Source organism: Taudactylus pleione, unplaced genomic scaffold (genome assembly GCF_031769625.1).
Source record: "Taudactylus pleione unplaced genomic scaffold, aTauple2 ptg001020l, whole genome shotgun sequence".
Classification (NCBI taxonomy): Eukaryota; Metazoa; Chordata; class Amphibia; order Anura; family Myobatrachidae; genus Taudactylus; species Taudactylus pleione.
In genome coordinates this window covers 762,622-788,174 of record NW_028285421.1, presented here as the reverse complement: position 1 = coordinate 788,174, position 25,553 = coordinate 762,622, and the positions used below count along the sequence as shown (strand labels likewise).

The window sequence follows — 25,553 nt, the reverse complement described above, 5'->3', positions numbered from 1 at the left end:
GACAGATCTGGTACTCCAGAGGGCAAAGGAGACAGGGACCAAGTGAGTGGGAGATATATAAGAGATATATAAATGCTATTATTTGGGTTGCTGTAGAATGGAGGTGAGTAGATTTAGAACAGTGACATGAACAGAGTGTAGTGATAGTGTGGGCTCCTGAGCAAAGAATGAAAATGGCAGGTGGTGAGTAGGGAGGTAATTTAGTGTGATACAAATGGAGGTGAGCAGAGGTGACAGGGACAGACAGGAAGGAGTAATGCTTAGTGGTGGAATAGCAGGGCCATGGAGGGAGGGAGGTGATTGAGACTGGAGGAACAGGAGGAGAGGGAGAGGGAAGCAGAAGGGTTGAATGGAGACTGAGCAGGGAAAAGAGGGTGAAGATGAGATGGAGGAGATTAGAGGGTGAGGAGAAGGGTGAGAACAGGAGGTAAAGCATTATGTAGACCCTGACTGAGGGGGTGGTTGAAGTAATGATGATCATGGTATGGGTGAGTGAAATAGGGGAAATATACTGTGTTGTTTAGAAGAGTGCAGTTAAATTGTCAAAAATGCAGGTAAAAACAGTGCCACAAAATATCTGAGCACAGCTACAACCGTGTATTGAAAAGAGAAGTGTCTGAGAATTAATGGGTGCAGGAATTAGATATTAAAATAAACATTGTTTAAAGTGGGTAGATGTGAAACTATAGCACAAGGGTAGTTAGTGAGAAGTAGACATCACAATAATGGTCATTGAGGAGACATCACAAAAATGATTAGTGAGAAGAAGAAAGCACAATAGTGGTCATGGACCAGGAGACATCACAAGAGCGGTCATGCAGGAAGAGACATCACAAGAGTGGTCATGCAGGAGGAGACATCACAAGAGTGGTCATGCATGAGGAGACATCACAAGAGTGGTCAATGAGAAGGAGACAGTGTAAGAGTGGTCAGTGAGGAGGAGAAAGTATGAGTGGTCAGTGAGGAGGATACAACGTAAGAGTGGTCAGTGAAGAGGAGATACCCATGGGTAGATACAGATTGGCTGGAGATGTCAGCTGAGTCCCTTACTGAACAAGATTGGCCTGAATCTGATCACCTGATGTAGGGCAAGATGGCGCCATCCATGTTGCTGACCCAGGGAAACAATGCCATGAGGGACACCATTACTCCACCACAAATCCAGCTCAGTGCAGACATGAGCAGTGCTATCGGCACTCACGGAATTCTCCATGGAGACCACCATAGTTGCATGGATAGGGGGTCCCCTGACTGCCAGAGCATGCCAGCATCTGACCAGCAGCTGAAAAAGGTAAGACACAGGGCCTGCTGATGAGGAAAAAGGTAATATGAAGCCCTTCTCCAAGTTTTCCATAATAAAATCCAACATGGCTTGAGTCTCGGGGAGAGAGAGGATATGTACGACTTCTGGGTGGTGTCTTTCCAGGTATCAGGTCAATTGGACAGTCCCAGTCCATGTGTAGAGGCAGGATATCCACTGCCTATTTACTAAACACATCTTTGAAGCTTTGATAAACCAAAGATAATTTGACAATTTCAATCGTAGAAGACTAGACAGGAACCACCAAAAAATTTTTAAAACAAGAAGCATTCCAGGCTGTAATTGAATGGTGAACCAATCCAGTTGAGGACTGTGTTGCCGTAACCAGGGAAGACCAAGAAAAATAGTTTGAGAGGCTGTTGGTATTACCAGGAAGCATATAGATTCAGAGTGAAGGACACCCACTTGAAGAGTGAGAGTAGTTGTTCTATGAGTAACAATAGCATCAGAAATGTGACTTCCATCAACAGTGGTTAGAGCCAAGTGTCGTAGTAGCATAACCATGGCCAACTGATGTTTGATGACGTAATCCTGGGTAATTAAATTTTCTGCTGCTCCAGAATTAAGTAACGCTGAGATGATCTTAGGTGTTCCAGTTTAACAGGAATATTTGCTTTAGACTTCCTGGGAGATACAGGTTCTCCTCCTAACTTGACCTCTCCTGCACAAGTTAGGAGCAGGGGTTTCCCGGACAAAGAGTACAGGTTTTCAGCAAGTGATCCGAGTATCCACAATAAAGAAAAGAGATGTTCCTTTTGCCGTCTAAGGTGCTCCTCTTTAGACAGGTTACACCAATTGATCTGTAGCATTTCATCATTGGAATAGATCAGAGATGTTGGACTTGGCTTAGGACGTGGTTTTGGACATTCATTCCTGGATTTCTCTAGCATTCGCTCCTTTTGCCACAGATCAACCAGGTTGCAAATAGAGATTATATCATCTAGGCGAGTAGGAAGGTCTCGGGTCACCAAGTTATCCTTTATTTTATCTGGGAGGCCGCTCCACAAGACAGAAATCATCATGTCTTCATTCCAGTTTACTTCCATTTCTGGAGTCTGGAACTGGATGACATACTGACCGACAGTCTTTCCAACATGACATAATCTCAGGGTATTGATGGAAGCAGATGTGGTTCTACCCGGTTCACCAAAAATTTTCCAGAATGTTGAAATAAGCCAGTATGATCAGAAAGCAGGGAGTCAGAATTCTCCCAGAGTGGAGATGCCCATTCGAGTGTTTGACCAGTTAAGATAGAGATAATATAAGCTATATGTATTCTGGTGGTAGGGAAATTTGATCAATGTAATTCAAAGCAGATCTCACACTGACTCAAGAACCATCTACAATGCTTAGGATTTCAATCAAAACTGCTGGGAGGTGAAAGACAGAGGGAAGAACATGAGGCAGATGAAGAAGTACTGGTGGAGAGGCTGGAGTGCAAGCGACTGAAGGAGACATGGTAAGTAACTACTAAATCTCATCTAGACTTGATGTCAGACTTTGAATGAACTGTACCAGCTGTTTCTATGAAGATACTTGTAGTTCCAAGCATTTCCACACATTCTGCAAGACTCCAAGTCCCGAACCCTTAGCATTAGTCGAATCCAGTTGTGGGCCCGTGCCAACTGTCAGGATTTTATGTGATTCTGTGTTTTCAACCCTGTGCGTGGGTCATGTGGGTTTGGACTGGAGGAGTGTGAGAAGCTGGAAGGTTTAATGTAATTCCTTCACATCAAATAAGATACTCTTAGCTGGTCCATGGAGGAAAATACTAAGAGGATACAATGGGGAACGGAAACTAGCACCAAGATGTGGTGAAGACACAGAGCAGGGGTGTGGAGACTTGCCCCGCTGGTGGTCTTCATCAGGGAATCCCACAAGGGATTGACTGTGAAATATTGGACTTTAACAGATGACTGTGGAATATTGGGCTTTCACCAATGACTGAGGAATATCGAACTTGCACCAATGACTGTGGAATATCAGACTTGCACTGATGACTGAGGAATATTGGACTTGCACCGATGACTGAGGAATATTTTACTGCACCAATGGCTGGAGGGTAAGGAGCCAAGGCAGCGTTAACACCAGTGGAATCACTAACAGATTCAGAGCAGCAGTCAGGATCCAGTGAAGTCATCTGGGAGTATAAGGGAGCACAGATAAAAAGCTCACATGCAGAACAGTGTGATGTATGGCACTGACAACCAAGGCTCTGCTGACCTGGAAGCTTTATACCCATGGGTAGATCCAGATTGGATGGAGGTGTCAGCTGAGTCCCTGACTGAACAGGATTGGCCTGAATACTATCACCTAAAGTAAGGCAAGATGTGTTGTCCATGTTGCTGAGCCATGGAACTCAATGCCATAAGGGACGCCAGTATTACACCCCAAATCCAGCTCAGTACATACATGAGCAGTGCTATTGGCACTCAAGGAATCCACCTAGCAGACCACCATAGCTGCGCAGGTAGCACATCCCCTGACCACCAGAGTACACCGGCATCTGACCATCGACCGAATAGGTAAGAAACAGGGCCTGGGTTTGGGCACATTACCCATATTCATGACAAATATGATGAAGTAGTGGGTCTAGAGAGCCCATTTGATAATTTGTAGAGAGGTAAAAAGTCTGATAGGGAGAAGGAGAGAGTTCCAGAGGTAGGGAGCAGCACAGGCAAAATCTAGGAGGTGGGAGTGGGAGGAAGTAATCAATTGGCAGGAGAGACGGAATGCATTTGATGAGCAAAGTTGGGGGGCAGGAGTGTGAAGGGAGATGAGGTTGGAGATGTAAATGTGAGAGGACTTATTGAAGGTTTTGTGAGTGTAAGAAAGTTGAATTTGGTTGTAAAGAGGAAGGCAAGCCAGTGTAGGGCTTGTAGGAGAGGGGCAACATATGTAGAGTGTTTGGAGATGAAAATGAGCTGAGCAGCAGCATTGAGGACAGATTGGAGTGGAGAGAGGTGGGAGTCAGGGTGGACACATAAGAGGAGGTTGCAGTAGTCTAATCTGGAGATGACCAGTGAGTGGATGATGGTCTTAGTAGCATCCAGGGTTGAGAAAGGGTCTATTCTTGGAAATATATTTGAGATGGAAATGGCAGGACTGCGAGAGGTGCTGAATGTGTGGTTTGTAGGAGAGGGAGGAGTCCTGGATGACTATAAGACTTTTGGGGATAGAGGAGATAGTTGTTCTGTCAATTGCTCAAAGGCTCCCCTATGCCTCTGTTTTATTGACAGACAGAGGCATTTGTGGGCTGGTGTGGGGATGGAGATGACCTGCATTCATGGAAATGGGGGCGTGTCACCCGAGTTTTCAAGGAAGGACAAGACAAGGGTCTGCATCATTGATACGGACTTCCTGGCCTTGCAAGCTGACCTGCCTGCATGAGCTGAGACTTACTGTGCTGGCTGGTGCCACACAACATCATATCCGATGGTCACAATGATGATACCAGGTTGTGACTTTGGTTGCAGCGGTAGGACGATATATGCTTACAGGAGGGATCTCTTCACTTCAGATGCCTCCTGCAGCATTTTAATTTTAGCAGGACAGAGTTGTAGAGCAGCTTGTGTGTGGAATTGAAATTCCATTCAGTGCTGAATCAGACCCATAAAGAATAATACGGGTTTTACAGAAATTCTGGTGCCCTTATGTCTTATATATAAGAAAATATTTTGAAAAAATCCTTAGTCATATTCCAGCTATTTTTAATTTCTCATACTCATCAATAAGCTCATTGATAAAAAAAGATCGAACTCAAGGATAAGACAGCTGAGACAGGTACCTCAATCTCCAATATGTTAGAGCTCTCTCATTACCACCCACATAACAGAGAGATGAGGCATCATGGAGATCCAGTACCTACCACCCACATAACAGAAAGATGATGCAGCATGGAGATCCAGTACCTACCACCCACATAACAGAGAGATGAGGCAGCATGGAGAGACAGTACCTACCACCCACATAACAGAGAGATGAGGTGGCATGGAGAGACAGTACCTACCACCCACATAACAGAGAGATGATGCAGCATGGAGATCCAGTACCTACCACCCACATAACAGAGAGATGAGGCAGCATGGAGAGACAGTACCTACCACCCACATAACAGAGAGATGAGGCAGCATGGAGAGACAGTACCAACCACCCACATAACATAGAGATGAGGCAGCATGGAGAGACAGTACCTACCACCCACATAACAGAGAGATGTGGCGGCATGGAGAGACATTACCTACCACCCACATAACAGGGAGATGAGGCAGCATGGAGAGACAGAACCTACCACCCACATAACAGAGAGATGAGGCAGCATGGAGAGACAGTACCTACCACCCACATAACAGAGATGATGCTGCATTTAGAGACAGTACCTACCACCCACATAACAGAGAGATGAGGCAGCATGGAGAGACATTACATACCACCCACATAACAGAGAGATGAGGCAGCATGGAGAGACAGTACCTACCACCTACATAGCAGAGAGTTGAGGCAGCATGGAGAGACAGTACCTATCACCCACATAACAGAGAGATGAGGCATCATGGAGAGACAGTACCTACCACCCACATAACAGGGAGATGAGGCGGCAAGGAGAGACATTACCTACCACCCACATAACAGGGAGATGAGGCAGCATGGAGAGACAGTACCTACCACCCACATAACAGAGAGATGAGGCAGCATGGAGAGACAGTACCTACCACCCACATAACAGAGATGATGCAGCATGGAGAGACAGTACCTACCACCCACATAACAGAGAGATGAGGCAGCATGGAGAGACATTACATACCACCCACATAACAGAGAGATGAGGCAGCATGGAGAGACAGTACCTACCACCCACATAACAGAGAGATGAGGCAGCATGGAGAGACAGAACCTACCACCCACATAACAGAGAGATGAGGCAGCATGGAGTGACAGTACCTACCACCCACATAACAGAGAGGTGAGGCAGCATGGAGAGACAGTACCTACTACCCACATAACAGAGAGAAGAGGCAGCATGGAGAGACAGTACCTACCACCCACATAACAGAGAGATGAGGCAGCATGGAGAGACAGTAACTACCACCCACATAACAGGGAGAAGAGGCAGCATGGAGAGACAGTACCTCCCACCCACATAACAGAGAGATGAGGCAGCATGGAGAGACAGTACCTACCACACACATACCAGAGAGATGAGGCAGCATGGAGAGACAGTACCTACAACCCAAATAACATAGAGGTGAGGCAGCATGGAGAGACAGTACCTACCACCCACATAACAGAGAGATGAGGCAGCATGGAGAGACAGTACCTACCACCCACATAACAGAGAGATGAGGCAGCATGGAGAGACAGTACCTACCACCCACATAACAGAGAGATGAGGCAGCATGGAGAGACAGTACCTACCTCCCACATAACAGAGAGATGAGGCAGCATGGAGAGACAGTACCTACCACCCACATAACAGAGAGATGAGGCGGCATGGAGAGACAGTACCTACCACAAACATAACAGAGAGATGAGGCAGCATGGAGAGACAGTACCTACCACCCACATAACAGAGAGATGAGGAAGCATGGAGAGACAGTACTTACCACCCACATAACAGAGAGATGAGGCGGCATGGAGAGACAGTACCTACCACCCACATAACAGGGAGATGAGGCAGCATGGAGAGACAGTACATACCACCCACGTAACAGAGAGATGAGGCAGCATGGAGAGACAGTACCTACCACCCACATAACAGAGAGATGAGGCAGCATGGAGAGACAGTACCTACCACCCACATAACAGAGAGATGAGGCAGCATGGAGAGACAGTACCTACCACCCACATAACAGAGAGATGAGGCAGCATGGAGAGACAGTACCTACCACCCACATAACAGAGAGATGAGGCAGCATGGAGAGACAGTACCTACCACCCACATAACAGAGAGATGAGGCAGCATGGAGAGACAGTACCTACCACCCACATAACAGAGAGATGAGGCAGCATGGAGAGACACTACCTACCACCGACATAACAGAGAGATGAGGCAGCATGGAGACAGTACCTACCACCCACATAACAGAGAGATGAGGCGGCATGGAGAGACAGTACCTACCACGCACATAACACAGAGATGAGGCAGCATGGAGAGACAGTACCTACCACCCACATAACAGAGAGATGAGGCAGCATGGAGAGACAGTACCTACCACCCACATAACAGAGAGATGAGGCAGCATGGAGAGACAGTACCTACCACCCACATAACAGAGAGATGAGGCAGCATGGAGAGACAGTACCTACCACCTACATAACAGAGAGATGAGGCGGCATGTAGAGACAGTATCTACCACCCACATAACAGGGAGATGAGGCAGCATGGAGAGACAGTACCTACCACCCACATAACAGAGAGATGAGGCAGCATGGAGAGACAGTACCTACCACCCACATAACAGAGTGATGAGGCAGCATGGAGAGACAGTACCTACCACCCACATAATAGAGAGATGAGGCAGCATGGAGAGACAGTACCTACCACCCACATAACATAGAGATGAGGCAGCATGGAGAGACAGAACTTACCACCCACATAACAGAGAGATGAGGCAGCATAGAGAGACAGTACCTACCACCCACATAACAGAGAGATGAGGCAGCATGGAGAGACTGTACCTACCACCCACTTAACAGAGAGATGAGGCAGCATGGAGAGACAGTACCTACCACCTACATAACAGAGAGATGAGGCAGCATGGAGAGACAGTACCTACCACCTACATAACAGACAGATGAGGCAGCATGGAGAGACAGTACCTACCACCCACATAACAGAGAGATGAGGCGGCATGGAGAGACCATACCTACCACCCACATAACAGAGAGATGAGGCGGCATGGAGAGACAGTACCTACCACCCACATAACAGAGAGATGAGGCAGCATGGAGAGATAGTACCTACCACCCACATAACAGAGAGATGAGGCGGCAAGGAGAGACAGTACCTACCACCCACATAACAGAGAGATGAGGCAGCATGGAGAGATAGTACCTGCCACCCACATAACAAAGAGATGAGGCAGGATGGAGAGACAGTACTTACCACCCACATAACAGAGAGATGAGGCAGCATGGAGAGACAGTACCTACCACCCACATAACAGAGAGATGAGGCAGCATGGAGAGACAGTACCTACCACCCACATAACAGAGAGATGAGGCAGCATGGAGAGACAGTACCTACCACCCACATAACAGAGAGATGAGGCAGCATGGAGAGACAGTACCTACCACCCACATAACAGAGAGATGAGACAGCATGGAGACACAGTACCTACCACCCACATAACAGGGAGATGAGGCGGCATGGAGAGATAGTACCTACCACCCACACAACAGAGAGATGAGGCGGCATGGAGAGACAGTACCTACCACATACATAACAGAGAGATGAGGCAGCATGGAGAGACAGTACCTACCACCCACATAACAGAGAGATGAGGCAGAATGGAGAGACAGTACCTACCACCCACATAACAGAGAGATGAGGCAGCATGGAGAGACAGTACCTACCGCCCACATAACAGAGAGATGAGGCAGCATGGAGAGACAGTACCTACCACCCACATAACAGAGAGATGAGGCAGTATGGAGAGATAGTACCTACCACCCACATACCTAACATAGAGATGAGGCAGCATGGAGAGACAGTACCTGCCACCCACATAACAGAGAGATGAGGCAGCATGGAGAGACATTACCTACCACCCACATAACAGAGAGATGAGGCAGCATGGAGAGACAGTACCTACCACCCACATAACAGAGAGAAGAGGCAGCATGGAGAGACAGTACCTACCACCCTCATAACATAGAGATGAGGCAGCATGGAGAGACAGTACCTACCACCCACATAACAGAGAGATGAGGCAGCATGGAGAGACAGTACCTACCACCCACATAACAGAGAGATGAGGCATGGAGAGATAGTACCTACCACCCACATAACAGAGAGATGAGGCAGCATGGAGAGACAGTACCTACCACCCACATAACAGAGAGATGAGGCTGCATGGAGAGACAGTACCTACCACCCACATAACAGAGAGATGAGGCAGCATGGAGAGACAGTACCTACCACCTACATAACAGAGAGATGAGGCAGCATGGAGAGACATTACCTACCACCCACATAACAGAGAGATGAGGCAGCATGGAGAGAGAGTACCTACCACCCACATAACAGAGAGGTGAGGCAGCATGGAGACACAGTACCTACCACCCACATAACAGGGAGATGAGGCGGCATGGAGAGACAGTACCTACCACCCACACAACAGAGAGATGAGGCGGCATGGAGAGACAGTACCTACCACATACATAACAGAGAGATGAGGCAGCATGGAGAGACAGTACCTACCACCCACATAACAGAGAGATGAGGCAGCATGGAGAGACAGTACCTACCACCCACATAACAGAGAGATGAGGCAGCATGGAGAGACAGTACCTACCACCCACATAACAGAGAGATGAGGCAGCATGGAGAGACAGTACCTACCACCCACATAACAGAGAGATGAGGCAGCATGGAGAGACAGTACCTACCACCCACATAACAGAGAGATGAGGCAGCATGGAGAGACAGTACCTACCACCCACATAACATAGAGATGAGGCAGCATGGAGAGACAGTACCTGCCACCCACTTAACAGAGAGATGAGGCAGCATGGAGAGACATTACCTACCACCCACATAACAGAGAGATGAGGCAGCATGGAGAGACAGTACCTACCACCCACATAACAGAGAGATGAGGCAGCATGGAGAGACAGTACCTACCACCCTTATAACATAGAGATGAGGCAGCATGGAGAGACAGTACCTACCACCCACATAACAGAGAGATGAAGCAGCATGGAGAGACAGTACCTACCACCCACATAACAGAGAGATGAGGCATGGAGAGATAGTACCTACCACCCACATAACAGAGAGATGAGGCAGCATGGAGAGACAGTACCTACCACCCACATAACAGAGAGGTGAGGCATGGAGAGACAGTACCTACCACCCACATAACAGAGAGATGAGGCGGCATGGAGAGACAGTACCTACCACCCACATAACAGAGAGATGAGGCAGCATGGAGAGACAGTACCTACCACCCACATAACAGAGAGATGAGGCAGCATGGAGAGACAGTACCTACCACCCACATAACAGAGAGATGAGGCAGCATGGAGAGATAGTACCTACCACCCACATACCTAACAGAGAGATGAGGCAGCATGGAGAGACAGTACCTACCACCCACATAACAGAGAGATGAGGCAGCATGGAGAGACAGTACCTACCACCCACATAACAGAGAGATGAGGCAGCATGGAGATACAGTACCTACCACCTACATAACAGAGACATGAGTCAGCATGGAGAGACAGTACCTACCACCCACATAACAGAGAGATGAGGCATGGAGAGATAGTACCTACCACCCACATAACAGAGAGATGAGGCAGCATGGAGAGACAGTACCTACCACCCACATAACGGAGAGATGAGGTGACATGGAGAGACAGTACCTACCACCCACATAACAGAGAGGTGAGGTGGACATGGAGAGACAGTACCTACCACATACATAACAGAGAGTTGAGACGGCATGGAGAGACTGTACCTACCACCCACATAACAGAGAGATGAAGCAGCATGGAGAGACAGTACCTACCACCCACATAACAGAGAGATGAGGCATGGAGAGATAGTACCTACCACCCACATAACAGAGAGATGAGGCAGCATGGAGAGACAGTACCTACCACCCACATAACAGAGAGGTGAGGCATGGAGAGACAGTACCTACCACCCACATAACAGAGAGATGAGGCGGCATGGAGAGACAGTACCTACCACCCACATAACAGAGAGATGAGGCAGCATGGAGAGACAGTACCTACCACCCACATAACAGAGAGATGAGGCAGCATGGAGAGACAGTACCTACCACCCACATAACAGAGAGATGAGGCAGCATGGAGAGATAGTACCTACCACCCACATACCTAACAGAGAGATGAGGCAGCATGGAGAGACAGTACCTACCACCCACATAACAGAGAGATGAGGCAGCATGGAGAGACAGTACCTACCACCCACATAACAGAGAGATGAGGCAGCATGGAGATACAGTACCTACCACCTACATAACAGAGACATGAGTCAGCATGGAGAGACAGTACCTACCACCCACATAACAGAGAGATGAGGCATGGAGAGATAGTACCTACCACCCACATAACAGAGAGATGAGGCAGCATGGAGAGACAGTACCTACCACCCACATAACGGAGAGATGAGGTGACATGGAGAGACAGTACCTACCACCCTCATAACAGAGAGGTGAGGTGGACATGGAGAGACAGTACCTACCACATACATAACAGAGAGTTGAGACGGCATGGAGAGACTGTACCTACCACCCACATAACAGAGAGGTGAGGTGGACATGGAGAGACAGTACCTACCACATACATAACAGAGAGTTGAGACGGCATGGAGAGACTGTACCTACCACCCACATAACAGAGAGGTGAGGTGGACATGGAGAGACAGTACCTACCACATACATAACAGAGAGTTGAGACGGCATGGAGAGACTGTATCTACCACCCACATAACAGAGAGGTGAGGTGGACATGGAGAGACAGTACCTCAACTGTTTTTACCACAATATATAATAAATAGCATCCTCTGTTCCTGCTCATGTAAACTTGTGACATAGAAACTGTTCAGCTCTTGGTCCATGTTTTTTTTTGGGATACCCCACTTTATCTGGTGCTATACACTATTTTTTAGAGGAAACACAGTAAAGTAAACCTTAAAATTTACAGTGTGGTAAAATCAAAGTCACCAATATATAGAATTACATAATCTCCTCCTTTATGTGTATTGAATACTGTAGATGTGTAAATAATTTAGTTTACTGAATGTTCATAGTTTTGTGTATAAATTTCTCACATTTCCATCAGCAGTGTCCTGCAGCAATTTTATCATCTCAGGTCCATTTTTTTGGTCTGGAATATTAGTCTTACTCATTGTGCTCCAAATGATATATGAGAATATGAATGTCTGGTCCTATGATCTTGTCATCCTGTGAGAGAAAACAAAGAACATACTGTATAAAAATAAGAAGACTGATCATACAGCATAAGGACACCCCTCTCCCTCTAACTGTGTAATAAGATGCCCTCATGGTGGCCCAAAAACAAACATACTGTAATCACCATCACACTGAGCAACAAGGGGTGTGCAGGGCACCCACCCAACACACACTCACTCTAATAGCAGGAACCAAAATGTCAGCATCATACTGAGTAACAGGTACTTAGTGCTCCCACCCAACAAACACTCACTCTAATAGGGAACCAGAACATCAGCCTCACATCACCATCACACTGAGTAACAGGAGGTCCTCAGTGCTCCCACCCAACAAACACTCACTCTAATAGGGAACCAGAACATCAGCCTCACATCACCATCACACTGAGTAACAGGAGGTCCTCAGTGCTCCCACCCAACACACACTCACTCTAATAGGGAACCAGAACATCAGCATCACATCACCATCACACTGAGTAACAGGAGGTCCTCAGTGCTCCCACCCAACACACACTCACTCTAACAGGAGGAACCAGAACATCAGCATCACATCACCATCACACTCAGTAACAGGATGTCCTTAGTTCTCCCACCCAACAAACACTCACTCTAATAGGGAACCAGAACATCAGCCTCACATCACCATCACACTGAGTAACAGGAGGTCCTCAGTGCACCCACCCAACACACACTCACTCTAATAGGAGGAACCAGAACATCAGCATCACATCACCATCACACTCAGTAACAAGATGTCCTTAGTTCTCCCACCCAACAAACACTCACTCTAATAGGGAACCAGAACATCAGCCTCACATCACCATAACACTGAGTAACAAGAGGTCATTAGTACACCCACCCAACACACACTCACTCTAATAGGGAACCAGAACATCAGCCTCACATCACTATCACACTGAGTAACAGGAGGTCCTCAGTGCTCCCACCCAACACATACTCACTCTAATAGGAGGAACCAGAACATCAGCATCACATCACCATCACACTGAGTAACAGTAGGTCCTCAGTGCACCCACCCAACACACACTCACTCTAATAGGAGGAACCAGAACATCAGCATCACATCACCATCACACTGAGTAACAGTAGGTCCTTAGTGCACCCACCCAACACACACTCACTCTAATAGGAGGAACCAGAACATCAGCATCACATCACCATTACACTCAGTAACAAGATGTCCTTAGTTCTCCCACCCAACAAACACTCACTCTAATAGGGAACCAGAACATCAGCCTCACATCACCATCAAACTGAGTAACAGGAGGTCATTAGTGCACCCACCCAACACACACTCACTCTAATAGGGAACCAGAACATCAGCCTCACATCACTATCACACTGAGTAACAGGAGGTCCTTAGAGAACCCACCCAACACACACTCACTCTAATAGGGAACCAGAACATCAGCATCACATCACCATCACACTGAGTAACAAGAGGTCCTTAGTGCACCCACCCAACACACACTCACTCTAATAGGGAACCAGAACATCAGCATCACATCATCATCACACTGAGTAACAAGATGCCATTAGTGCTCCCACCCAACACACACTCACTCTAATAGGGAACCAGAACATCAGCCTCACATCGCCATCACACTGAGTAACAGGAGGTCCTTACTGCACTCACCCAACACACACTCACTCTAATAGGGAACCAGAACCTCAGCATCACATCACCATCACACTGAGTAACAGGAGGTCCTCAGTGCACCCACCCAACACACACTCACTTTAATAGGAGGAACCAGAACCTCAGCATCACATCACCATCAAACTAAGTAACAGGAGGTCATTAGTGCACCCACCCAACACACACTCACTCTAATAGGGAACCAGAACATCAGCATCACATCACCATCACACTGAGTAACAAGAGGTCCTTAGTGCAACCACCCAACACACACTCACTCTAATAGGGAACCAGAACATCAGCATCACATCAACATCACACTGAGTAACAAGATGCCATTAGTGCTCCCACCCAACACACACTCACTCTAATAGGGAACCAGAACATCAGCCTCACATCGCCATCACACTGAGTAACAGGAGGTCCTTACTACACTCACCCAACACACACTCACTCTAATAGGGAACCAGAACCTCAGCATCACATCACCATCACACTGAGTAACAGGAGGTCCTCAGTGCACCCACCCAATACACGCTCACTTTAATAGGAGGAACCAGAACCTCAGCATCACATCACCATCACACTGAGTAACAGGAGGTCCTCAGTGCACCCACCCAACACATACTCACTCTAATAGGAGGAACCAGAGCCTCAGCATCACATCACCATCACACTGAGTAACAGGAGGTCCTCAGAGCACCCACCCAAACACACTCACTCTAATAGGAGGAACCAGAACATCAGCATCACATCACCATCACACTGAGTAACAGGATGTCCTCAGGGCTCCCACCTAATACACACTCACTCTAATAGGAGGAACCAGAACATCAGCATCACATCACCATTACACTCAGTAACAAGATGTCCTTAGTTCTCCCACCCAACAAACACTCACTCTAATAGGGAACCAGAACATCAGCCTCACATCACCATCAAACTGAGTAACAGGAGGTCATTAGTGCACCCACCTAACACACACTCACTCTAATAGGGAACCAGAACATCAGCATCACATCACCATCACACTGAGTAACAAGAGGTCCTCAGTGCACCCACCCAACACACACTCACTCTAATAGGGAACCAGAACATCAGCCTCACATCACTATCACACTGAGTAACAGGAGGTCCTCAGTGCACCCACCCAACACTCACTGACTCTAATAGGAGGAACCAGAACATCAGCATCACATCACCATCACACTGAGTAACAGGATGTCCTTAGTTCTCCCACCCAACAAACACTCACTGTAATAGGGAACCAGAACAGCAGCCTCACATCGCCATCACACTGAGTAATAGGAGGTCCTTAGTGCACCCACCCAACACACACTCACTCTAATAGGGAACCAGAACATCAGCCTCACATCGCCATCACACTGAGTAACAGGAGGTCCTCAGTGCTCCCACCTAATACACACTCACTCTAATAGGAGGAACCAGAACATCAGCATCACATCACCATTACACTCAGTAACAAGATGTCCTTAGTTCTCCCACCCAACAAACACTCACTCTAATAGGGAACCAGAACATCAGCCTCACATCACCATCAAACTGAGTAACAGGAGGTCATTAGTGCACCCACCCAACACACACTCACTCTAATAGGGAACCAGAACATCAGCATCACATCACCATCACACTGAGTAACAAGAGGTCCTCAGTGCACCCACCCAACACACACTCACTCTAATAGGGAACCAGAACATCAGCCTCACATCACTATCACACTGAGTAACAGGAGGTCCTCAGTGCACCCACCCAACACTCACTGACTCTAATAGGAGGAACCAGAACATCAGCATCACATCACCATCACACTGAGTAACAGGATGTCCTTAGTTCTCCCACCCAACAAACACTCACTGTAATAGGGAACCAGAACATCAGCCTCACATCGCCATCACACTGAGTAATAAGAGCTCCTTAGTGCACCCACCCAACACACACTCACTCTAATAGGGAACCAGAACATCCGCCTCACATCGCCATCACACTGAGTAACAGGAGGTCCTCAGTGCTCCCACCCAACACACACTCACTCTAATAGGGAACCAGAACATCAGCATCACATCACCATAACACTGAGTAACAAGAGGTCCTTAGTGCTCCCACCCAACACACACTCACTCTAATAGGAGGAACCAGAACATCAGCATCACATCACCATCACACTGAGTAACAAGATGCCATTAGTGCTCCCACCCAACACATACTCACTCTAATAGGGAACCAGAACATCAGCATCACATCATCATCACACTGAGTAACAAGATGCTTTTAGTGCTCCCACCCAACACACACTCACTCTAATAGGAGGAACCAGAACATCAGCATCACATCACCTTCACACTGAGTAACAAGATGCCATTAGTGCACCCGCCCAACACACACTCACTCTAATAGGGAACCAGAACATCAGCATCACATCATCATCACACTGAGTAACAAGATGCCATTAGTGCTCCCACCCAACACACACTCACTCTAATAGGAGGAACCAGAACATCAGCATCACATCACCTTCACACTGAGTAACAAGATGCCATTAGTGCACCCGCCCAACACACACTCACTCTAATAGGGAACCAGAACATCAGCATCACATCATCATCACACTGAGTAACAAGATGCCATTAGTGCTCCCACCCAACACACACTCACTCTAATAGGAGGAACCAGAACATCAGCATCACATCACCTTCACACTGAGTAACAAGATGCCATTAGTGCACCCGCCCAACACACACTCACTCTAATAGGGTACCAGAACATCAGCATCACATCACGATCACACTGAGTAACAGGAGATCCTTACTGCACTCACCTAACACACACTCACTCTAATAGGGAACCAGAACCTCAGCATCACATCACCATCACACTGAGTAACAGGAGGTCCTCAGTGCACCCACCCAACACACACTCACTTTAATAGGAGGAACCAGAACCTCAGCATCACATCACCATCACACTGAGTAACAGGAGGTCCTCAGTGCACCCACCCTACACATACTCACTCTAATAGGAGGTACAAGAACCTCAGCATCACATCACCATCACACTGAGTAACAGGAGGTCCTCAGAGCACCCACCCAACACACACTCACTCTAATAGGAGGAACCAGAACATCAGCATCATATCACCATCACACTGAGTAACAGGATGTCCTCAGTGCTCCCACCTAATACACACTCACTCTAATACTGAACCAGAACATCAGCATCACATCAACATCACACTGAGTAACAAGAGGTCCTTAGTGCAGCCACCCAACACATACTCCCTCTAATAGGGAACCAGAACATCAGCATCACATCATCATCACACTGAGTAACAGGAGGTCCTCAGTGCACCCACCCAACACATACTCACTCTAATAGGAGGAACCAGAACATCAGCATCACATCACCATCATACTGAGTAACAAGATGCCATTAGTGCTCCCACCCAACACATACTCACTCTAATAGGAGGAACCAGAACATCAGCATCACATCAACATCACACTGAGTAACAAGAGGTCCTTAGTGCAGCCACCCAACACATACTCACTCTAATAGGGAACCAGAACATCAGCCTCACATCACCATCACACTGAGTAACAAGAGGTCCTTAGTGCACCCACCCAACACATACTCACTCTAATAGGGAACCAGTACATCAGCATCACATCATCATCACACTGAGTAACAAGAGGTCCTTAGTGCACCCACCCAACACATACTCACTCTAATAGGGAACCAGAACATCAGCCTCACATAACCATCACACTGAGTAACAAGAGGTCCTTATTGCTCCCACCCAACACACACTCACTCTAATAGGGTACCAGAACATCAGCATCACATCATGATCACACTGAGTAACAAGAGGTCCTCAGTGCTCCCACCCAACACACACTCACTCTAATAGGAGAAAACCAGAACCTCAGCATCACATCACCATCACACTGAGTAACAAGACGTCCTCAGTGCTCCCACCCAACACATACTCTAATAGGAGGAACCAGAACATCACCCTCACACTGAGTAATAGGAGGTCCTTTGTGCTCCCACCTAATACACACTTACTCTAATAGGGAACCAGAACATCAGCATCACCATCAAATTAAATAACAAGATGTCCCTAGTAGCACCCAACCTACAAACATACTGTACATTCTCATACTTAATATCCATAACTTCAGCCTCACATCATCACACTGAGTATACCTACATGAGGAAAAGTTCTGTTAAACCATTCAGCTTAATCCACACTCCAGCTCATACAGTGACCCAAAGGGATCCTGCCCGAAATCATCAATCCCCTAGTAACATAACACAACACTGAGTAAAAAGTGGTACTCAGGGCAGCCAATAAAAAAACATACTCTAATAGGAGGAACCAGAACATCAGCCTCACACACCGTCACTATAGATGTGTCCTGCTACATCTTTGCTCATAGTGCTGCATTCTGGCTTATCCATGCCATGGCATGTCAGTACCAGTTATGGCAGATCCTGCACATTATGTCGTGGCAAGGCATATTGTATGCCACGAAAGACTACACACCATGCAGTACACAGTTTAACCACTTGGTGGTGAACGTTCCACTGATGAAAACTACAGTACTGAATATAATACTGTAGCAGTGCCAATCTCTTTTGCAACTTTACAGCAGGTAAAGTGTACAATACTGTACAATGTCAAAATGCAGCTGGGTGGCATACAGTAGCACAGAAATGCCAGGTGTTGGCAGACAGTAACATAGAAATGTATTTATTCAGGAGAGTTCCTTAAGAATATTGAACTTGAATTGCTCTATCTTTATTTAATGCTGGTTGTGCGTCTTCTGGCCAACACAGATAAGTATTTCTATAAATGACAGAAATAATAACCAAATAATTCATTTTCAATCCTGTAGTGAAGATTTAAAAGAAAAAAAATATAAAAAAAAAATACCGATGTCTATTGTTCATTCATGAGAAAGCTCAGGGCCTGATTCAGCGAGGATCGCTATCCTGCTTATATGCACGCAGCGCAGTTGCTAATATCAGCAGTGATATGTAAATGATTGCATTCGCATTGTGATCTCAGCCTATCATAAGGACGCCCACTTCCCCTTACTAACATCTGTGTACTTGGGCAACACAGCAAAATAATCTGTAACATCGAGTAACATCGGACCCATACGCAGAGGTAAGACAGGTCAGACCTCACTCAGGAATTGCTTACTTCAGGTCACGCTATGAGGGGTCAGGCTGCGTATGGTATTGCAGTAGATAATTTATTGCATTACAATGCACTGGCATGCTTGCGTTTGCCCGACCACCACCCTTCACCACCCACAAATGGCACTTCCTATCAATCACCCTGCTCTGGGTCTGCGTAGTCTCTGCAGACACAGTTCCCATTGCAATTGCTAGTTCACGCACATGCACTGTGATGCATTGGCATGCGTGATGCAAATGAATCGACCGATTGCGTGCGTCTTTGCAACTGCAAACCCCGCTGAATCAGGCCCACAGTCCAGTACTACCGTATAGTGTAATGAAAGAGAGGTTCTGTCAGCCAATCAGCAGAGGGCTGCCCTGTGCAGTTTAGGAAAAGCGACATCTGGTGGACAGAACGTTGTATTACACTCTCCAGCTTTCCAGGGCTTCAGTATTACAGCCTTGAAGAAGAGACCCAGTTTCTCGAAACGCGTCAGAGGCTACACCTGTAATCACTTCCAAGGACTCTGAATTTTTCCTACAGGATCTGACTTCCGTTTGGGTAAAGCGTAAGGAGCCTTGCAGGGCAACCCGGGCACCCTACAATTCAACACCCGCTGGCTCCCCATCACCCACCGGGTATAATATCCTGTACTTTTTTGCCTACTACCAAGTGTACAATTATTACCATTTATTTGTACATTGCATGATAGTGCTTATTTTAACCACAGGAGTCACATTTCCTGCTGTAATCAGAACCCACCAGACTTGACATTTGTTTTATGTTTCATGTCTATATTCATCCACAACTTTTTTTATTGAGTATATTTACATAAATATATATCAGTCACCTATTGCAAATGTCTAATGTCCATGGCAGATACCGTTTTTCTGCATCATCCAGTGTTTGACAACCGATCCTGTGAATTCTCATCCTTTTTGAATCTAAAGCATGTTTTTACTATATGCATTTATATTTCATGCATTACCCTGTATACGTGATTAAATTTCATATTATGTCTACACTGACCTATGTCATCTATACGGTCGACTCCATCAGGAACGCCTAAGCACATGTTAATGCCTACCTTTAGACACACAATTCAGACTTTGCTTTTCACTAGGGAAAACCCATTACCATTCACGGCCCACTTACCCTCAACAGGAGCGCCCGGTTTCACCAACACACCACAAAAACTTCAGTACGTTACATTGTGCCTTACTGCAGCATGCTGCGAGATACATCTCCATGACAGGGCGCAGCTAGCATGGCACGCTACAAGGCATATGGTGCAAGGATGTAGCAGGACACATCTGTATTACACTGAGTATCAAGATGATCTCAGGGCACAAACCAAAGAAGCACTCACTCTAGTAGGAGTAACCAGAACATCTGCTTCACATAACTATTACACTGTTCAATAAGAGGTCCTCAAACCCCCCCCCCCCAACAAACACACACTCTAGTAGGAGGCACAAGAACATCAGCCTCACATTAGTATCAAAATGGGTAATATAAGGCACTCAGGGGGTCCCATCAAACAAATACACACTCTAATAGGAATAACCAGAACATCAGCATCACACTAACAAGAGGTCCTCAGTGCACCCACTCAACAAACACACATTTTCATGGAAGAAACCAGAACATCAGCCTCACATCATGATCACACTAAGTAGAGAGTTTCCCAGGGAACCCACCCAACAAACACATATTCTCATAGGAGGAACCAGAATCTTAGCCTCACATCATGATAAAGCAGACAAATAAGAGGTTCTTAGGTCACTCACCTAACAAACACATACTCTAATATTAGAAACCAGAACATCAGCCTCAGATCCCCATCACACTAACAAGAGGTCCTCAGTGCACCCATCCAACAACTCTCATAGGAGGAAGCAGAACATCAGCCTCACATCCACATCACACTAACAAGAGGTCCTCAGTTCACCCATCCAACAAACACATACTCTAATAGGAGGAACCAGAACATCAGCCTCACATCATGATCACATTGAGTAGAGAGTTTCTCAGGGAACCCACCTAACAAACACACATTCTCAGAGGAGGAACCAGAACCTTAGCCTCACATCATGATAAAACAGTGTAATAAGAAGTCATCTACTTAATAAACACTTTCTAATAGGAAGAACCAGAACATCAGCCTCAGATCCCCATCACACTAACAAGAAGTCCTCATAACACCCATCCAACAAACACATAGGGACGTATTCAATTAGGTGTGAAAAGTCATGTTTGGAGATAAGCGTTCGCATGGCAAAGTTATCACCGCATTTTCCAGTTTTGATGCGATCTTATCACATACTTTCTCAATGCGCTGCCGCTATTTGCCCTATTCAATTGCAAAACATGTGAAAACGCATATGTGCGGTAATTGTGCTAGCAAAACTAGCGAAAAGTACAGCACATTTTGGGGAAATCAGTCTGTACCCCATAAAAAACCTAACTAACACAGGAAATCAATATTGAAGTGTATTAATAGCCCTAATGAAAGTTTTTTGGGTTTTTAAATTGTGAGAAATGGCTTTTATGATTATTTGCTTAAATGTGGATATATGATAAAAAGCTATTTCTTTTGGAGAAAATAAATGCTGTAGATAAATTAGGGGGGAGAGTAAAATGGGGGCTGGTATATTTCTGTCTATAAAGTGCACTTTTAAAAATTTTTAAAAATACACCTGTAGCCACGAGCAATCCTAAAAATACCTGTCCCCGCCATACAGCCCCCAAATACCTGTCCCCTTCAAACAGACCCCAAGTACCTGTCCCCATCCATACAGCCCCCAAATACCTCTCCCCTCCATAGAGCCCCCCAATACACCTGTCCCCTCCATACAGCACCCCCATATACCTGTCCCATCCATACAGCCCCCCAAATACCTGTCCCCTCCAAACAGACCCCAAGTACCTGTCCCATCCATACAGCCCCCAAATACCTCTCCCCTCCATAGAGCCCCCCAATACACCTGTCACCTCCATACAGCACCCCCATATACCTGTCCCATCCATACAGCCCCCCAAATACCTGTCGCATCCATACAGCCCCCAAATACCTGTCCCATCCATACAGCACCCCCATATACCTGTCCTATCCATACAGCACCCCCATATACCTGTCCCATCCATACAGCACCCCTATATACCTGTCCCATCCATACAGCACCCCCATATACCTGTCCTATCCATACAGCAACCCCATATACCTGTCCCATCCATACAGCACCCCCATATACCTGTCCCATTTATACAGCACCCCCACATACCTGTCCTATCCATACAGCACCCGCATATACCTGTCCCATCCATACAGCACCCCCATATACCTATCCTATCCATACAGCACCCCCATATACCTGTTCCATCCATACAGAACCTCCATATACCTGTCCCATCCATACAGCATCCCATATACCTGTCCCATCCATACAGCCCCCCAAATACCTGTCCCATCCATACAGCACCCCATATACCTGTCCCATCCATACAGCACCCATATACCTGTCCCATACATACAGCACCCCATATACCTGACCCATCCATACAGCACCCCATATATCTATCCCATCCATACAGCACCCCAAATACCTGTCCCATCCATACAGCACCCCAGTATACCTGTCCCATCCATACAACACCCCCATATACCTGTCCCATTTATACAGCACCCCCATATACCTGTCCCATTCATACAGCACCCCCATATACCTGTCCTACTCATACAGCACCTCATATACCTGTCGTATCCAGATAGCACCCCCATATACCTGTCCCTCTCATACGGCACCCCCATATACCTGTCCCATCCATACAGCACCCCATATACCTGTCCCATCCATACAGCACCTCCATATACCTGTCCCATCCATACAGCACCCCCATATACCTGTCCTATCCATACAGCACCAAATATACCTGTCCTATCCATACAGCACCCCCATATACCTGTCATATCCATACAGCACCCCCATATATCTATCCCATTCATACAGCACCGCCATATACCTGTCCCATCCATACAACACCCATATACCTGTCCCATCTATACAGCACCACCGTATACCTGTCCCAACCATACACCACCCCCATATACCTGTCCCATTCATACAGCGCCCCATATACCTGTCCCATCCATACAACACCCATATACCTGTCCCATCTATACAGCAACCCCATATCCCTGTCCCATCCATACAGCACCCCATATACATCCATACAGCCCCCCAAACACCTGTCCCATCCATACAGCACCCCCATATACCTGTCCCATCCATACAGCACCCCATATACCTGTCCCATCCATACAGCACCCCCATATACCTGTCACATCCATACAGAACCCCATATACCTGTCCCATCCATACAGCACCCCCATAAACCTGTCCCATCCATACAGCACCCCAAACACCTGTCCCATCCATACAGCACCCCCATATACCTGTCCCATCCATACAGCACCCCATATACCTGTCCCATCCATACAGCACCCGAAACACCTGTCCCATCCATACAGCACCGCCGTATACCTGTCCCTTCTATACAGCAACCCCATATCCCTGTCCCATCCATACAGCACCCCATATACATCCATACAGCCCCCCAAACATCTGTCCCATCCATACAGCACCGCCATATACCTGTCCCATCCATACAGCACCCCATATACCTGTCCCATCCATACAGCACCCCATATACCTGTCCCATCCATACAGCACCCCCATAAACCTGTCCCATCCATACAGCACCCCATATACCTGTCCCATCCATACAGCACCCCCATAAACCTGTCCCATCCATACAGCACCCCAAACACCTGTCCCATCCATACAGCACCCCCATATACCTGTCCCATCCATACAACACCCCATATATCTGTCCCATCCATACAGCACCCCATATACCTCTCCCACCTATACAGCACCCGAAACACCTGTCCCATCCATACAGCACCCCCGTATACCTGTCCCATCCATACAGCACCCCCATATACCTGTCCCATTCATACAGCACCCCATATACCTGTCCCATCCATACAGCACCCCATATACCTCTCCCATCCATACAGCACCCCCATACACCTGTCCCATCCATACAGCACCCCATATACCTGTCCCATTCATACAGCACCCCATACACCTGTCCTATCCATACAGCACCCCCATACACCTGTCCTATCCATACAGCACCCCCATACACATGTCCCATCCATACAGCACCCCATATACCTGTCCCATCCATACAGCGCCCCATACACCTGTCCCATCCATACAGCACCCCCATACACCTCTCCCATCCATACAGCACCCCATATACCTGTCCCATCCATACAGCACGCCATATACCTGTCCCATCCATACAGCACCCCCATATACCTGTCCCATCCATACAGCACCCCATATACCTGTCCAATCCATACAGCACCCCATATACCTGTCCCTTCCATACAGCACCCCATATACTTGTCCCATTCTTACAGCCCCCTATATACCTGTCCCATCCATACAGTATCCCATATACCTGTCCCATCCATACAGCACCCCCATATACCTGTCCTATCCATACAGCACCCCCATATACCTGTCCCATTCATACAGCACCCTCATATACCTGTCCCATTCATACAGCACCCTCATATACCTGTCCCATCCATACAGCACCCCCATATACCTGTCCCATCCATACAGCACCTCCATATACCTGTCCCATTCATACAGCATCCCATATACCTGTCCCATTCATACAGCCCCCCAAATACCTGTCCCATCCATACAGCACCCCATATACCTGTCCCATCCATACTGCACCCATATACCTGTCCCATACATACAGCACCCCATATACCTGACCCATCCATACAGCACCCCATATACCTATCCCATCCATACAGCACCCCATATTCCTGTCCCATCCATACAGCACCCCAGTATACCTGTCCCATCCATACAGCACCCCCGTATTCCTGCTGTCCCATTCATACAGTTCCCCCATATACCTGTCCCATTCATACAGCACCCCCATCTACCTGTCCTACTCATACAGCACCTCATGTACCTGTCGTATCCATACAGCACCCCCATATACCTGTCCCTCTCATACAGCACCCCCATATACCTGTCCCATCCATACAGCACCCCATAAACCTGTCCCATCCATACAGCACCTCCATATACCTGTCCCTTCCATA

General features: G+C 47.1%; 2 protein-coding genes across 2 annotated transcripts in view; one reads left to right on the top strand and one right to left on the bottom strand.

Moving 5' to 3' along the window:
• LOC148454257 (transient receptor potential cation channel subfamily M member 2-like) overlaps positions 1-1,825 on the bottom strand; it is a 333,820-nt gene extending 331,995 nt beyond the window's left edge. Inside the window, 1 exon segment of the mRNA XM_088461125.1 lies at positions 1,727-1,825. Coding sequence (XP_088317251.1) covers positions 1,727-1,825 — 99 coding nt within the window.
• A 612-nt stretch (positions 1,826-2,437) lies between these two features.
• The window catches only part of LOC148454256 (uncharacterized), a 40,179-nt gene continuing 17,063 nt past the window's right edge, over positions 2,438-25,553 (top strand). Inside the window, exons 1-5 of the mRNA XM_088461124.1 lie at positions 2,438-2,519; positions 2,675-2,780; positions 23,243-23,319; positions 23,778-23,889; positions 24,875-25,084. Coding sequence (XP_088317250.1) covers positions 2,438-2,519; positions 2,675-2,780; positions 23,243-23,319; positions 23,778-23,889; positions 24,875-25,084 — 587 coding nt within the window. The remainder of the gene's footprint in view (positions 2,520-2,674; positions 2,781-23,242; positions 23,320-23,777; positions 23,890-24,874; positions 25,085-25,553) is intronic.